This window comes from Ictidomys tridecemlineatus, chromosome 6, assembly GCF_052094955.1.
Source record: "Ictidomys tridecemlineatus isolate mIctTri1 chromosome 6, mIctTri1.hap1, whole genome shotgun sequence".
NCBI lineage: Eukaryota > Metazoa > Chordata > Mammalia > Rodentia > Sciuridae > Ictidomys > Ictidomys tridecemlineatus.
In genome coordinates this window covers 60,978,202-60,995,710 of record NC_135482.1, presented here as the reverse complement: position 1 = coordinate 60,995,710, position 17,509 = coordinate 60,978,202, and the positions used below count along the sequence as shown (strand labels likewise).

Genomic DNA, 17,509 nt, shown 5'->3' with positions numbered 1-17,509 from the left:
AACCTTGAAATAAATGAAACGAATAAAAGCTGGAGGGTGGTGTGTGTTTATGTGCACACATACAGGTGAAAAAGGAGGTAATAACAGTGCTTATGCTAGTTACTTGAGAGCTAAAGAGCACGGATTAAAGCAACTGAATCAAACAAAAATTTCATAAATATACTTTCCAAATAAACAACAAAAAGATTCAAAAGGAAGATTAAAATTAATTTCTTTTGTGAAGTATGAAAATATATTAGGATCAAGAGAGAACAGAAATGTCAGTTAATTGTATATTATGTGAATTTCATCTCAGTTAAAAAAATAGGAAGGGTTGAAAACAAGTACTATCATTAAAACAAATAAAGGTCTTTTCCATTCTTAAAAAATTCAAAGATTCTCCCTCTCTAAAATAACTAAATCTTGGGCTGGGGATGTGGCTCAAGCGGTAGCGCCCTCGCCTGGCATGCGTGCGGCCCGGGTTCGATCCTCAGCACCACATACAAACAAAGATGTTGTGTCTGCCAAATACTAAAAAATAAATATTAAAATTCTCTCTCTGTCTCTCACTCTCTCTTAAGAAAAAAAAACAAAACAAAACAAAAAAAAAAAAACAACAAAAAAAACAGGGCAGTTCGTTACTTCTCTCTTTCTCTCTTAAAAAAAATAACTAAATCTTCTATTTACTGAGAAGGCAAAGTAGTTAAATGTTTTACAGATTTAATTTTGCCACTTTAATACAAATCCATTGACCACAAATTACATTTCCCACTCAGCCAGAAGGGGGCGCTGCAGTTAACCAACAAACCTCCGGAAAGCTTTTATTCTAGGTACATCCTTAGAACAGAAATACCTAAAATAAAACAGTTTGTGAATGCTATGGTTTGCACACAAAGTGTTCCCCAAAGACTCATGTGTTGAGGCTTGGTCCCCATGCAGCAATATTAGGAGGTGGGGCTTTTGGGAGAATGAATCCACTTCTGAATGGGATACTAGGAGGTGGTGGAATCTATAGGCAGGGGGGCATGCCCTTGTTGGTTCCTGGCCTCCCCTTCCCCTTTCTCCTCTGCTTCTAAGCTGCCATGAATTGAGCAGCTCTACTTTGCCATTCCCTTTGGCCATGATGTCCAGCCTAGCCTCAGACTCAAAGCACTGGAGTCAACAACCATGAACTAAAAGCTCCGAAACAGTGAGTCAAATCAAATCTTTCCTCTTCTATGTTTTTTTTTTCCCCCCTTCATGTATTTGTCACAGCAACAAAAAGCTAACACAGTGGCACATTGGGGAACAGGGAAAGGAAACTTACCTCTCTCTTTTTTTTGGATTTGATATCATCAGCACTGTTTGAAAAATTGGATTTCCTCTTGTTACTTTCTGACTTCTCCCTGGGTTTGTTATTCTCACCCTCCTTCATCTTCTTATACTTTTTCATAAACTCAGAAATTAGCTCAGGACAATCCAAATTTTTCTCTGGTTCCCAAGTATTGTGCTCCCTGGGCAAGAAGATTGGAAAAAAGAGGAAAATGAGTGTACAAAAAAAATATCAGGCGTTTTTTTTTTGTTGTTGTTTTTTGAACCAGGGATTGAACTCACTGAGCCACATCTCCAGCTTAAAAAAAAAAAAAATATATATATATATATATATATTGTATTTTTAAGATTTTGAGATAGGATCTTGCTACATTGTTGAGGTTGGTTTTAAATTTGCAATCCTCCTGTCTAAATCTCCCCAGCCACTGAGCTTACAGGTGTATGCCACCACACCCAGCATTTCATTCTTATTTACTAATTTTTGGCAGTACTGGGAAATGAACCCAGGGATGCTCTACCACTGAGCTACATAGTTTCACATTTTTTAAATTATAAATTTTAAATCTATTTATTTTTGCAGTACTAGAATTAAACCCAGGAGCACCTTACCACTGAGCTACACCTCCAGCCTTTTATTTTGAGACAGGGTCTCCTTAAATTGCTCAGACTGGCCTTGAATTTGTAATCCTCCTGCCTCAGCCTCCTGGGTCACTGGGATTACAGGTGTACACTACCATGCCTGGCATCCATCTTAGATTTCTACTATGAAAAACGAAAAAACTATGCCGGTACAAAGACTTGTACACAATTATTTACAGCAACATTTTAATAGCCAAAAATGAAAACAAACATCCTTCAACTGGACAAACTGGTATATTCATACAAGATAATACTATTCAGCAACAAAAAGAAACAAAATACTAACATGCTACAACTTCAAAGAACCTCAAAAACATTAAACTAAGTGAAAGAAATGGAAAGCAGATTAGTGGTTGCCTGAGGTTGAAGATGGGAGTTGGCATTAACTAAAAATGGGTTGAATGGAATTCTGGGGGATGGAGGCATATAAACGTTCTGAAATTGGAGTGTAGTAATAACTGCACCACTCTACAAATTTATGAGAAATTACTGAATTATATAATTTCAGTGAGTGAATTTTATACTATGTAGATTACACCTCAGTAAAGCTGTTCAACAGTTCAAATTTAGAGCAGAAGGTTATAACTCAGTGGTAGAGGGCTTGCCTAGCATGTATGAGGCCCTGAGTTCAATTCCTTGTAGTACCATGTTAAAAATTCTTTTTGAGGGCTGGGGTTGTGGCTCAGAGGTAGAGAACTCGCCTAGCATGCTGAGGTTCAATCCTCAGCACCACTTAAAGTAAAATAAAGACATTGTGTCCACCTATAACAAAACTATTTAAAAAAACTTTTTGAAACTTGAATTATGCCTTATTAAGCAAGAAATATGATTTAACATATAATCAACCATTTGTACAACTCTTGAAAAAAAGGGCAACCTAATAATCATTCACCTCCAGTTTTTAAAAAATTTTTTTTTTAGTTGTAGATGGACATGATACCTTTATTTATTTTTATGTGGTGCTGGGGATCAAACCCAGGGCTTCACACATGCAAGGCGAGCGCTCTACTACTAAGCCACAACCCCAGCCCCTCACCTCCAGTTTTCATTGTCCTAAATGTTACTCATATTTTGGGAAAAAGTTTTTAAGTATTGGAGGACTTAAATAGTCACATAGAAAAAGGCAATTAAGTTAGGTGTGGTGCTGCATGGCTAGAATCCCAGCAGCTCAGGAGGCCAAGGAAGGAAGATTACAAATTCAAGGCCAGCCTCAGCGACTTAGTGAGGCCCTAAGCAACTCCGTGAAACCCTGTCTCAAAAAAAAAAAAAAAAAAAAAAAAGCTAAGGACTTAGCTCACCAGTAAAGCGCCCCTGGATTCAATCCCCAGTACCAAAAAAAGAAAAAAAAGGGCAATACAGTACTATACTAAATCACCACAATAGACAAAGAAGTAGGATTTGGATTATATTAATTCAAATGGACTCAAGTCTACCGTCATTAGTCATTCAAAAATATTTTCATATTCTCAACAACAAAAAAATCATTCACACAACTCTTCTCCCAAACCCAGAAACCATATAGTTTACTATTCCAGAGGAAATTAAGGCACCAAAATCAAAAGTCACAACAACACTAACACAAGAAGTAGACTTGGGGGTGGGAAAGAGTATGCTGATAGCAAAAAAGCCTGACCTATGATGGGATTATCTCTTTCTTGCCATTTTGGCACTGCTGCTTCTATTTTAACAATTTTCACCCAAAAGAAAGCACAATATAATTTAAAAAGGATTTTAGAACCAAACAAATCTTTTTTAAAAAAATATTTATTTTTTAGTTGCACACAATACCTTTATTATTTTAATGTGGTTCTGAGGATTGAACCCAGGGCCTTGCACGTGCTAGGCAAGTGCTCTACCCCTGAGCCACAACCTCAGCCTCCCCTGCCCCCCGCCCACAAAAATCTTGATACTGGATTTTTGTTCTACTATCACAGGTTATGTGATCTTTAGGAAACAGCCTCACTAATTTCCTCATCTGGAAACTGAAAATACTTCTAAAGGCTTGTGTGTATGTGTGTGTTTGTTTTACTATGAGTTGACCCTAAGGGCAACCTACCACTGAGCTACATCCCCAACTTTTTAATTTTTTAAGACATGGTTATCATGAAGTTGCCAAAACTGGTCTCAAAATTGTGATCTTCCTGCCTCAGCCTCCTAAATCCTGGGATTACAGGTGTGCACCACCATGCCCAGTTCTTTTAAAGGTTTTTATGAGAATTAAATAGAACAGAGGAAGTAGAATCTGATCACTGCTTAGCACATACACTAGTGGTTTCATTTTCTGCAATTTTTAAAAATATTTATTTTTAGCTTTAGGTGGACAGAATATTTTTTTATTTTATTTTTATGTGGTGCTGAGGATCAAACCCAGTGCCTCACGCATGCCAGGCAAGCGCCCTACTACTTGAACCATATACCTAGCCCCTCATTTTCTGCAATTTAATTTACCTGTGGTTGACTGCAATACAAAAGTATTAATTGGAAAATTCCATGAAATAAACAATTAATACACTTTAAATGGCATGCACTTTGAGCAACATAATGAAATGTTGCACCATCTCACTCTGTTCTGTGAATGTCAATCATCCTTTGACCAAAGTTTCCACACACTATCTGCCCAATATCACTTAGTAGTTATCTCCACTATCAGACTATCATGGTATTTGTAGTGCTTATGTTCAAATAACCCTATGCAGTGGCCTAACACCATATTAGAATGCCTACATTACTCACCTCACTTCATCGTATCACAAACACTATATCATCTCATGTCATCATAAGAAGGGTAAGTACAATAAATATTTGAGGGAAATCCACATTCACATAACTTTTATTGCTGTATGTTGCTACAACTATTCTATCATTAATTAGCTGTTGGGGCTGGGGATGTGGCTCAAGCGGTAGCGCGCTTGCCTGGCATGCACGCGGCCCGGGTTCGATCCTCAGCACCACATACAAACAAAGATGTTGTGTCTGCCGAAAAAACTAAAATAGAAATATTAAAATAATAATAATAATTAGCTGTTAATCTCTCTCTCTTTTTTTTAGTACCAGGGATCAAACTCAGAATCACTCTACCGCTGAGCCATAGCCCTATTTTGTATTTTATAGAGACAAGGTCTCACTGACTTGCTTAGTGCATCGCTATTGTTGAGGCTGGCTTTGAACTTATGATCCTCCTGCCTCAGTCTCCCAAACCACTGGGATTATAGGTATGCGCCGCCCCGCCCAGCATTAGTTGTAATCTCTTACTGTGCCTAACTTAAAAATTAAATTTTGTCATAGATATATAAGAAAAAAAATATAGTGCATTTATATATGATTCAATGTTGTCCACGGTTTCAGCATCCACAGAGGGTATCCACTAGCACTCAGGCAGGTACTTTTGTTGTCAAACACTGGGTAAAGGGCCAAATTTGTTCCAGTCATTTATGAGTCCCAGGTATTGATGACAAAGTAAGGATCAGTGCTTAAACTGTCTTTCCCAAACTCCATCTTCTTCCTTTTTATCTATGGTGAGATACCAGTAGCTCAAAAGAGATAGTTTTAAATACCTTAGTACTTCTAGTTGTGATTTGATGGACCTACAGAACTCCCTCAAAATCTTTTGTTATTATTTTAATTTCTACCTCATGGTGCTCTCAGTCTCCCCTAAACTCAGTGGTTCTCTTTTTTTTTTTTTTTTAAAGAGTGGGAGAGAGAGAGAGAGAGAATTTTTTAATATTTATTTTTTAGTTCTCGGCGGACACAACATCTTTGTTTGTATGTGGTGCTGAGGATTGAACCCGGGCCGCACGCACGCCAGGTGAGCTCGCTACCACTTGAGCCACATCCCCAGCCCCAACTCAGTGGTTCTTATCTAGTGGAAGTTGTATTACCACCACTCTTTAAAAAAAATATGAAAAGCATCTTCAGATTGGTGTACTACCAATCTCTACCAACTCTGGGTGCTAGAGATGCTAGGTATCTTACAATGCTTGAATTATCTCTTATTTTGAGATAGGGTCTTACTACAATGCCAGGATGGCCTTGAACTTGTGATCCTTCCGCCTCAGTTTCTTAATAAGTTGCTGGGACTAGAGGCATGTGCCACCACACCTGGGCTATGTTTGAAATTTCTGCAAATAAAATGTTGACCTCAAATAAGTCTTACAATAAGATGTATAATTCATCTTGATACAGTTTTAAGATCCAATTCAGGCTAGATGACTTACTTCTTTCTTTGCTATAATATACATATTTTTATCTTAGTTGTATCCCAAATACTGCTACTACCAACAGTTTATACTTACTCTAAGCTTATGATTCAGACTCTATACATCTACCCAACAACTCTCAAGTACTTTTTCTTATCCAAATTTTATTGAAGAGAAATAAGGAAATTAGCCAAGATAATCCAGCTTGCGTCTTAAGTGGTGAAACAAGAATATGGAAACTTTGGTTCCCAAGGCCTATGCTCCTTAACCAATCCATTATCCTGCCCCTCAAAAGCTGTATCAAAACATCAGCTCCAGGCTGGGGTTTGTGGCTCTCCTAGCATGTGTGAGGCCCTAATGCTACATAAAAATAAATAAATAAAATAAAGGTTTGTGTCCAACTACAACTAAAAGAAAATTAAAAAAGAAAAAAAATCAGTTCCATGAGAAGGGAAACTACTTAGTGACTTCTGCACCTTCTGATTCTTCGGAGAGGTAAAAAAAGGTGGGGGGAAAAAGACAATGACCCTGGTGGCTCATGGGTGAGTAAACCAATGGTCTCTACCTCTATAGAGTCCTAAAGCCTGAAAAAAAGCACTTACTCAGAAAAGCCTTTCCACTTCAGCAGATACTCCACTTGCCCCTTAACCACACGCCTGTCTAACACCTTCTCCACAACATACTCCTCCTCATCCTCTGAAGAAGAACTGTCAGCTGTCCTCTTGGTTTTCTTTCCCATGTCGCACACTATTCCACCTGAAGGACTAAGGCCACGGGTTCCTGCAAAGGGGAAAGACATAATGGTTACAACCTTTGTGAGGATTAAAAACTTTGCCTCTTATCAATGTGATGAAAGGGAGAGAACAAAGTTTCTGATCATTCTATATAGACAGCTTAAGAACTTAATTTAAACAAAAAGAATTTAATTAAAAAATGGATCAATTCCTCAATCCCCCAGCTACAATTTTCTCTTTGTCGAAAGAGATGAAAATTATCAGATGGCAGTTATCTAACTCCTGGTTACTTTTGTAACTGTTTTTAAGCCTGGAACTCAAAGAGAAAATGTGAAAACCTTTGGTTAAATGAACCAAGACAAAATGAAAACATTTCCCTACAAGGTAAATAGAGTCTTTATAAAAATGAAAAAAGAAGCCACCAATATGTAACTTTTCTCTAATCTGAGCATCTTGACCAGTCTCTTAGCACAAAAAAGGCCTTGCTTAGGCATCTTTTACCACATTTTCAGTGACTCAGTACATTTCCTTGAAACAAATTGAGCTTGTCCCTCCAGAGCATCCATCAGCTCACAAGAGCAAGGCTGACATCTCAAACACACTAAGCCTCCTTTTTCAGCATGCTCATTTGGGGATGGGAGGGAAGAAGAAAAACTTTTTAGTCCTAAAATTCAAAATTAGTCACTGGATTATTCAGTAATTCCCATGGCTCAACTAACCCAAATAGTTAAGGAGGTTCCTCTCCTCCTAACTGAAGTTGACTCTGGGCCAAAGGAAGAGGAGGAAAAAGAAGTCTGGCCCCAGACTCAGCATCAACATTAAGCCTCCTCAAAACACAGAGGAGCCATTCATAGGCCCAAGGAAAGCTGAAGCAAGGCAAAACTAATGGAAATTGAGTTAAGCCCAGAAATATGCACAACAGGGGGTGCTCCATAAAGACTCTAGTTTTTAAAAAATTCAACACTGTTGTTACCATAACCATATTTAAGAATTCTTCCTTAACCATGTTAAATGGTGCCTACAGTCTGGATTATAGAGTACCAGGGATTGTTTTCTTAGCTGAACTTCATTTTTATTTTGCTGTTATCTTTAAAGATGTTTTTCAGCACTCCTAAACATTACCATGTTAACCAGGAAACCACTCCCAGGAATAAGGACCACTAATGTCAGAATTATGTTCATGTCAAGTAAACATAAAAAGTTACATCAATTCACTTCAAATTAGATTTTAAGAAATTATTGCAATATTATTGGAAACCACATTCTAGAACTTACTGCAATAGGTAAACATATCCTAAAAACTGCCTGTACCCATAACTGCCCTATAATAAAACTAAGTTTTCATTAAAATACTTTATCTGGAAAAGAGTATGGGAGAATGTTAAATAGGTGTTTTTAAAATAATCTTTCCATGAATTTAGAAGAGACTCCTAAGCTGCAAGAAAATAGATCTGATTTTGGTTTATTTAAATAAAAACAGCCTCCGACCTCACCAGAGACAGGAAATGTCATATTCCAGGGAGAGTCCCCACCCCCACCCCCACTCACCTTGGAATTTCCGGGAGCTGAGCAGTTTAGGTCAGAGCGCTGGGGTAAAAACCAGCCCCATGTTAGATGCATGCAGTTAAGCATTGTGGCTATGGCCTCCCCTGCCTCAGCAGGAAAAACAAGGATTTACATATGTGTTCTTCAGTTTGAGGGAGGGAAAAGGAAAATTTCCCTTTATCCCTTCATGAAGACCCCAAAGTAGAAAATGAATGGGGGTTCCCTCCTTTACCTACCGGATCGCCCCAGTTCTTTCTTTCCCTCTGGGCTAACAGGAGGGGCCTCCCCTCCCAGGTCTGGGGCTTGGCGGGCTGGCAGCTCCCCCGCCCCCACCCAGCTGCCTGGGCGCCACTGCGCAGCTGTCCCAGTCCGTTGCCATGGCAACTGGCAGCCTTACTAGACTGAGGGGGAGAGGCAAATGGAAAAGTTAAAAGGCTTAACTTTCCTTTTCAGCGATGACTGGGTGGAGAAGTTGGACAGTACCTCCCTTGGCCTCAAGGCAAGGCATTCAGAAACCAAGGGAATTGGTTCTTGGGTTTTAATTTAAAAACTTATGCTTATTACTCTAAAAGCACTGTGAATTAATCAATAGCAATTTAAGATCATCTAATAAGATTATAGCTCACTGAAAGGAGAAATGGAAAGGCCAGGTCCTTCTACAACAAGATCTGTACCCTAACCCACCAGAAGCACTTTAGACAAGGCCTTTTTCACCATCTGTATGGTACGGTTAATGGGCTAGGGTTGTAGCTCAATGGTAAAGTGTTTGCCTGGCATAAGTGAGGCCCTATGTTTGAGCACCACACTGAAGGAAAAAAAAAAAAAAAAAAAACTCCCTGTGTATGGTACAATTATTAAAATTGTTTGGGAGGTAATCAGAGGAAAGAGGGGGAGGGGAAGCATTTCAAAGATACCATATAAGGGATGGAGATATGCTCAGATGGGAGATTAATTGCCTCAAATGCACAAGACCCTGGCTGGGTTCAATCCCCAGCACCACCAAAAAAAAAAAAAAAAAGATACCATATGAGCTTTCTTCTTGGGAGGAACACTAGACACAGAACTAGAATCCAAAGGCTTGAAATACTGACCAAAAAAACCTTACAACTGAAATTATAGCTAGGGAAAAAATTAATCCTTAATACAGCAGTTACATAAAGGAAGGGAGAGTAGGTTAGCCAAAACCACTGCTGTTGAACTATTTATTCTCACTTGATTTTTTGTTTTAGTACTGAAGATTGAACCCAAGAGTGCTTTACCACTGAGCTACATCCCGTCCTTATGCTTTCTTTTGTGACAGGGTCTCCCTCAATTGTTGAGGCTGGCCTTGAAGTTAGAATCCTCCAATCTCCTTGCTTCTTTATCTTTCTTTCTTTCTCTCTGTGTGTGTGTGTGTGTGTGTGTTGCAGTGCTGGGGATTGAACCCATTGAACCCACAGCCTTGTGCATGCGAGACAACAAGCACTCTACCAACTGAGCTGTATCCCCAGCCCTCTCACTCTTTTTTTTTTTGGTACCAGGGATTGAACCCAGGGGTGCTTAACCACTGAGCCACATCACTAGCCCTTTTCTTTTTTTTTTTATTTTGAGACAGGGACTCACTACCTCGTTTAGTTGCTGAAGTTGGCTCTGAACTGGCAATCCAATTCTCCTCCCTCGGCCTCAAGAGCTGCTGGGATTACAGACCTGCATCACCATGCCCTGGTCATTCTTGCAATGTTGTTATGAAATGGATCTTTTAGTAATTATTATCCATCTGATACACATTATTAATACATCATTCCCTATGTCAACAATCGCTAATACTTGAGAAAAGGAGAACTGGAATGAAGAAAAGAGACTAAATGCCATAAATTTTGCTTTTAATTATCTTATTTTTTTAAATATATTTTTTAAGTTGTTGATAGACTTTTATTTTATTTATTTATGTGGTGCTGAGAATGGAATCCAGTGTCTCACACATGCCAGGCAAGTGTGCTACCGATGAGCCCCAGCGCCAGCCCTTAAACAAACATTTTAGAGCTCCCAAATCCTACTCTGCTTTACATACAGGAAAAGCATCTTATCTTATTTTACTTTTTATAGTGTTACGGTCTGGTGCATTCTAAGCGCACTCTACCACTGAGCTACAACAGCAGTCCTATGTGGGAACTTTGTTTTTTATGATACTGGGGATTAAACCCAGAGGCATGCTACCACTAAACTACATCCCTAGCCCTTTTATTTTTAAAAATATTTTTCAAAATTTTGAGACAAGGTATGAGTAAATTGCAAAGGTGGGCCTCTGAACTTGCCATTCTCCTTCCTCAGTCTCCAAAATAGCTGGGATTAAAGATGCGCACCACCATTCCCAGCTCTTATATGGGAACTTCACAGCCAGAGACTGCTGCCATGGGATAGAAGGAAAAGGAACAATCAAAAGCAAAGAATCTGTTGGGCTGGGTAGCACAAGCCTGCAATTCCAGCAGCAGGAGGCTGAGGCGGAAGGATTGTCAGTTTGAGGCAGCTTCAGGAACTTTGTGAGACCCTGTCTCAAATAAGAAAATTAAAAAGGGCTGGGGATGTAGCTCAGTGTGTGAGACCCCTTGGTATTAAAATAAAAGAATCTGATTGAATAATAGCAGACAAATAAAGGTGATTATTTGGTTGTCAGACAGAAAAAAACAGCTATTACAGGTCAGAAAAGTAAAAATTTTTAATTATAGGGGATTTCCTCAAAATTGAAAGGACCCATCAGGAAACCTCTGAGTAAAAATTGCCTTTTTTCAACTCTTCTTACTTTTCTTAACTTTTCATAATTAAGGAATCTAAAACAATGCCATAGAAACTAAAATAGTGTTCTGATTTTTCATTAATTTGCCATGTGTGATCATGAATAAATAAATTTTAGATCTAACCCTAGTATCATTAAAACAGGCCAAATAAATCCCCACTTCCTACCTCCTAGGGAAAGGGTGAGTTTATGTTGAAATCAAAGAGCTATTATGTCCTCCAAAAAGAACCTTTTGTAAAAATAAGTTAGGGTCCAATACCACAGCAGAAAGAAATATGTGACCTTCCAAATTCCTAAGCCCATAAACCATACCACATGCAGTAACTCCTGCGGTTCAACATGTTAGCAGATAGTAAGAAAAGCGAGGAACAGTACCTCTGTAAAGGCACTGGAAAAGTAATAAAACTTCAGAGAAGAGTAGGTATGTTCTCTCAAGGGTCAAGTACTCATTCCTACATCTTAAAACTCACAAAATGTGGGAGATAGCAGAATGAAAAGACAGTAATTCTGTGAAGGAATAAAAGACAGGAAAAACACATTTTGGTGAAACCTTTCAGAGAAAGAAAAGAATTCATGCTGGGGATATAGCTCTACTGTAGAGTGCATACTTAGCATCACAAGACCAGTGTCTGATCACAAAAAAAGAGTGAATTCAACGAATAACCATACTAAATATTCTAGTGTCCACTCTTCCCCCTAAAACATCCTGAAATTAAGGTTCAGGTCTACTCTCTTCTTCTCATTCTTAAGAACTCCCTAAAGGACACATGGGCTGAGGTCCTTTTCTCTTTGGGAAATGGGTTTTCTAACAGCTGACAAATAGAATTGGGCCTGATGCCAGGAGTCAGAGTCCAACCATAATATTCTTTAAAGAATGGCATGCAATTGTCTTGTAAATCTCCTGGACAGTCACAGATCAGAAGCTGGCAAAGATGACGACATAGTTCTGATGGAATGTGTCTTATCTTAACCTTGAAGTTACAGATCTGCTCAGGAGCAGCAGTAAAAAATGAGAAATGCACTCAGACATCGGAGGGGACATAATTCTCTTTTAGACAGTGCGACCCAGTGTATTAGGGTCAAATGAAACACAAAGCCAGACAGACAATTTAAGGGCTAGAGCCTGGACCAGATAAAGCATCAAGACTGGTGGTTCACGCTGAGCTTGGGAGAAGGGAGCTTTCTGGTATGAGAAATGAGAATCTGTTGGCAGGATGATGAAGTGATTAAGGTAGAATTCTGATACTACCACAGAGGAGGAGAAGACGAGCCTCTGCAACCTTATCCTTGTGGAAATCTTCACAAGAAGGGGTGAGCAGCTTCTCGAGTTTCTAGAGAGTCTTTCAACCAAGACAGCTCCCAACCCTTTCTTGAACACGGATAAAGGATAAAATTCTCTGGTAAAAGGATTAACCACTATAGATAGACTGTACCAGCTACAGCATTAGGACACAGAAAAAGAGCAGCCCCAGCAATCTTTCCTATCAACAATGCAAGGCAAATTCACCTTCAGGCCTCTGAATGCTAGGGGAGAACACCTAAACCAGGGATCCGGACAGAAGGAAGTCCTGGAAGATCATCAAAGAACTTTGTGGTTATGCAGAGTCAGAGCTCACTTTCCAAGTCACTGCCAGGGAACTCTTAAAAGTTGAATCCTCCACAAAAAAAAAAATTTAAAAAAAGGGGGGGGGGTGGGGAGGGGAAAGTAAGAAGATAAAGTAGACAGGAAGACAAAAAATAATTCCATATATTATGCAGTTAAAGAAAAACATTTAAAAACTGTTAGTCCCTAGCAATTACATATCGAGCATTACAACAAAGCTGGGAATTCCAAAACAACAGATATAAAGGCTAGCAGCTGGCACCAACCAATCAATCAGAAAATCATAAAACACCACCCATCATAAGGTTCCCAGTATCAGTTTGCTGTGGTCCCTCTATAACCCTTTATTTATTTATTTGTTTTTCTTTTTGGTAGTGGGGATTGAACCCAGGGACACTTAACCACATCCCTAGCCCTTTTTTGTATTTTATTTAGAGACAGGGTCTCACTGAGTTGCTGAGACTGGTTTGAACTTTTGATCCTCTTGCCTCTGCCTACACCAAGTCTCTGGGATTACAGGCGGAAGACCCACTATAATTTCTTTTCAATGCCAGCTGCTTCATGACTTTTCTTAGATCTTGATGTAGCACATTTTATTTACATCACCACTATGAGGAAAAAAATACAAATAACAGAATTCTGTTATCTTTCTCCAAGCATTCTTTTTATTGTTTAGAAAGAATAAAAATCAATGAATAAGCTGTTTCACTGAACTAGATTCTGAAGTATTTAGAGGTAGTAATCAGAACAAAAGTCAAGATGCATAATAAGTGAGCTCTCTTCACTTTCGAGCTTCAATATAAATTATATTACACCCACAAAGTGGGCAAAATCCTCCAGAAAGTCATGGTAAAAGAATAAGGGGGGCTTGGGATATAAAGCTCAGTTGGTAGAGTGCTTGCCTTGCATGCACAAGGCCCTGGGTTTGATCCCTAGCGCGCGCGCACACACACACACACACACAGAAAAAAAAAAAAAAAAAAGAAAGAAAGAAACAAGGAAGGCAGAGGGCATATGCAAAGTTCCCTATCACCTGGATTAATTAATTACTGATAAGTGGCTTCAGTAGGCCCAGACTTGATAAATTCCCATTTCTCCCCTAAAGCCCTTGGGGAAAGATAGTAGTTTAGGGAAAGATTAAGTTGTCAGGCATAGCACTGTCTTCTAAGCGTCCTCTATATAGTCTTATTCAGCAAATAAAACGGATGAAAACAAACCAAATTTACAGAACCATATTAATCTGCTCTATGTTCTTTGCTCTTTGTGGATATTGAAAGTACCAATGGTCTTAGGTATGTAACCCATACAGCATAAAACTAAAACACCCTCTATAAAGGTGTTTTCTTGTACTAGATTTATGATTTCCAAAGTATTAGCCATGTGGCACTTCAACAAAAAACACAGCATAGAGATGCACATTATAGCTGTCCTGGCTGTCTCGGATTTTGTTAAATGGGCTGATAACTATCACTCCACCTCCACCAAAAGCCCATGAGCACCCAATTCAAGAGGAGTTAAAAGCTTTTTAAATGTCTATTTAAGAGACTGGATTAGGAAAGAGTTGAGGAGGAAGATTAACTGTGGTCATTAACACCCCTATCATTAACAAGCCACATACAGACAACACAAACTTTATTAATAGAGAGGAGTATCTAGAGAGGAAACGCTCTCCCTTTGGCTAGCAAAACTCCAGTTCATGACCCTTGAAAAATCAAGCAAACAGGGCAAAGTGGCTGTTCTTCAGAGGTAGAGCACATACTTAACATGTGATGTCAAGGTTCTGGGTTCCATTCCCAAGACCAAAAAAAAAAAAAAAATCAGGGACTAAGGCACTGCTTTAACCAGCTACTATGAGGCAATGTATGCTATATGTTGATTATCCAGGCCTCCTAAAACTATGAGCAAGAGAGTAAAGATCTTTGTTCTTTTAGATTAAAACATACACTGTGGACTACCATTATTTTATAAATCAATGTGCACTCTAGAACTCAAATCTAAAAACTGCTTTAAATTGTCAGTCTCGAATGTTGTTGTATTTAGCAACAATAAACAAATCTGTATTATCTCAATAATTTTATGAATTTTTCTTTTCCTTTTATTAAAAATCTACTCAATTTCTTCTCCCAAGCGTCGGTCTTGAAATTTAGTGAGGGCACACCTAAATCCAACCATTGGGCAAAAGGTTAGATATCCAGCCGTTCCAAGATTTATGAGAAAGTAGAACTTGGCACCATTATGGGAAAATGTCTTCCAGATGGTGCTTTCCAACAACTATCTCTGGAACATACTAAACTCATCTCAAGGCACCCCATTCTTAGATGGGTGTTAATCTCACACCCGTTCCTCTCTTAATTAAATGTGATGAAGCATGAACTTAAAAACCTTGTCACCTTTCACAAAGAACATGGCAATTTCACCATAAATAAATCTTAAGAAAATTGGGTAATAGCAATGTTCAGCAGATTACCATGAATCACAGATTTATACATACCACTTTGGCAGATCATGCTCACAAAATATGGAAGGGTTAAAATACTTACCCCCAAATAAAATTATAAAGCATTTTTCCAACATCAGCCACAAAATTAAAACTCACTCCTTACCCTGGTATTAGCTTGCAGTTTTTGGACATCAGCAGTTTAAGGATTACAAAGACCCCTTCAGGTCCTGTCAACATATCATTTATTTTAAGGAAGAACCTACATTAAGACAATTTTGCTTCTCAGTAGTCTTCTTAGTTTAGTGAAGACATTAAAGAGACATAAAAACTAATTTTCAAAACCATAAACTAAAATCTCTAAAATCTCTCTAATTTCACTGTTGAGAAAATATTAGAATTTAAACCAATGTTAGCAATACTAAAATCTGATTACTACTGCTGACAAAAATTTTTTATATAATTGGAATAAAAAATATCTCAAGACTATAAAACTTCTGGGAGTAAAAGAGCATTCCTTCAACATATGGCATGATTTTGTGCTTTGCCATCACCTTGGTGTATTTGCAATATGAATTATACTGAAGTTCATAGCCTACAATTTAGATAAATAAAATCAAGCCAGTATTGAATTTTTCCCATCCCATACAAGGGTATCCTTGGCAGCTCCTGGGCCATCCATTATGATCCCAACCAATTTCACTCTGTGGCAATTTAAAAGCTGTAAAAAAATACATAATGGGTGATGACAGGAGAAACAAACCCACACCAGAAGTTATTGAACCTTGCAGGTCTTTGCAAGTGTCTCTATTGACATTTAAGTGTGAGTTACTATGCCACAATATCATAAAAGTGTGCTCTACACATCAGATATATTGATAGTTAAATGCAAAGAAAGGGCACCATCAGATAAATGGCTAAAGGGATGGCCAATCTCAGACCACCCAGCTCTTCAACTGTTTTGACATGTTACTTAAGCCAAGTAAGATTTTTCTTTTTGTACAGTTTCCAACTATTTTCCCAATTCAAATCCTTTGCCAAAGGGATGATTAATGTAGTCATTCTGTTCCTTGCTCTAAAATTGTTTGGTTGGTTATGGGACATTTATTGAGTGTCTAATAACTGCAGTCTACTCCAGTCTTCAACTTAAGGGGATTTTAAGTTTCTCCCTTAGTTAAGCCAGTGCTTGTTAGCACCTTAAAAGGTTGTTACAAAAAAGCAACTTAATGTGCAACTTTTTAACAGTTCTATTCAGAATCTGAAATAGTAGATATGCCAGATCACTAAATATTGAATTGGAAAGTTCAAAAGTTAAGGATGTTAGCCATTTGCCCTACATATTTCATAGGTCTGTTGTGGGAAAAAGAACAAAATACTTCAGGTTTGGAGTTTTCTTTGTGGGATATTTTTAACCTAAATTCCTTACAGATATAGGGCCAATAAAGTTCTGTACTGAAGTGAGCTTTGATAGTTTGTTTTTCCAGGAAGCAATTAATTTCACTAAGACATGGAATATAGTGCCACAGTTTCTCATACTATTGAGCTATAGCCCCAGCCCTTTCTATTTATTTGAGACAGGGTGTTGCCCATGCTGGCTTTGAACTTGTGATCTTCCCAGCTTCTCCAACTGCTGGGATTACAGGTATGTATCACTACACTTGGCTTATTACCTTTTTTATCTGTAGGATCAGGGATTCGGGTACAGCTAGCTCAGTGATACAGATCTTGCCTGGGCTCAATCCCCAATAATATACACACACACAAAAAAAAGTCTGTGGGATCAATAGTAATATCCATCCTCTTTTTCCAAATATTTGTGTCTTTTTGACAGAATCTTGTTAAGTGGCCTTTAACTAGTGATCCTCTTGCTTTGGCCTCCCAAGTAAACTGGGATTACAGGCAATGTGCCAAAATACCTGGCTAGTCATCTGTCCATCTTTCCTGATTTATCTCAAAGAATTAAGTTTCTGATCTTCTCAAAGAACTTTCAGTTCATTATTTTCTAAAAAATTTCAAGCCGGGTATGGTGGCGCACACCTGTAATCCCAGTGACTTCGGAAGCCGAGGCAGGAGGATCGAGACTTCAAAGACGGCCTCAGCAACTTAGTGAGGCACTGAACAACTCAGTGAGACCCTGTCTATAAGTAACTTTTTAAAAAAAGGACTGGGGATGCAATTCAGGGGTTAAGTGCCCCTGGATTCAATACCTGGTACCAAAATAAAATAAAATAAATTTATTACTACTTTTATCTTTACTATTTTTCTTCTGACTACTTAGGATGAATTTTGGTT

The 17,509-nt window shown here is 38.4% G+C and overlaps 1 protein-coding gene across 5 annotated transcripts in view; it reads right to left on the bottom strand.

Moving 5' to 3' along the window:
- Cbx5 (chromobox 5) overlaps nucleotides 1–17,509 on the bottom strand; it is a 39,394-nt gene that overhangs the window by 12,913 nt on the left and 8,972 nt on the right. For 3 of the 5 annotated variants that reach the window (XM_078053384.1, XM_040280526.2, XM_005325074.5), the window contains exons 2-3: nucleotides 6,728–6,905; nucleotides 1,286–1,472 (exon numbers count right to left, since the gene is read on the bottom strand). In XM_078053384.1, the coding sequence (XP_077909510.1) occupies nucleotides 1,286–1,472; nucleotides 6,728–6,905 (365 nt within the window). Of the gene's footprint in view, nucleotides 1–1,285; nucleotides 1,473–6,727; nucleotides 6,906–8,407; nucleotides 8,613–8,640; nucleotides 8,797–17,509 lie in introns of those variants that run through there. The other 2 variants (XM_005325072.5, XM_021726230.2) reach the window with 2 other exon arrangements.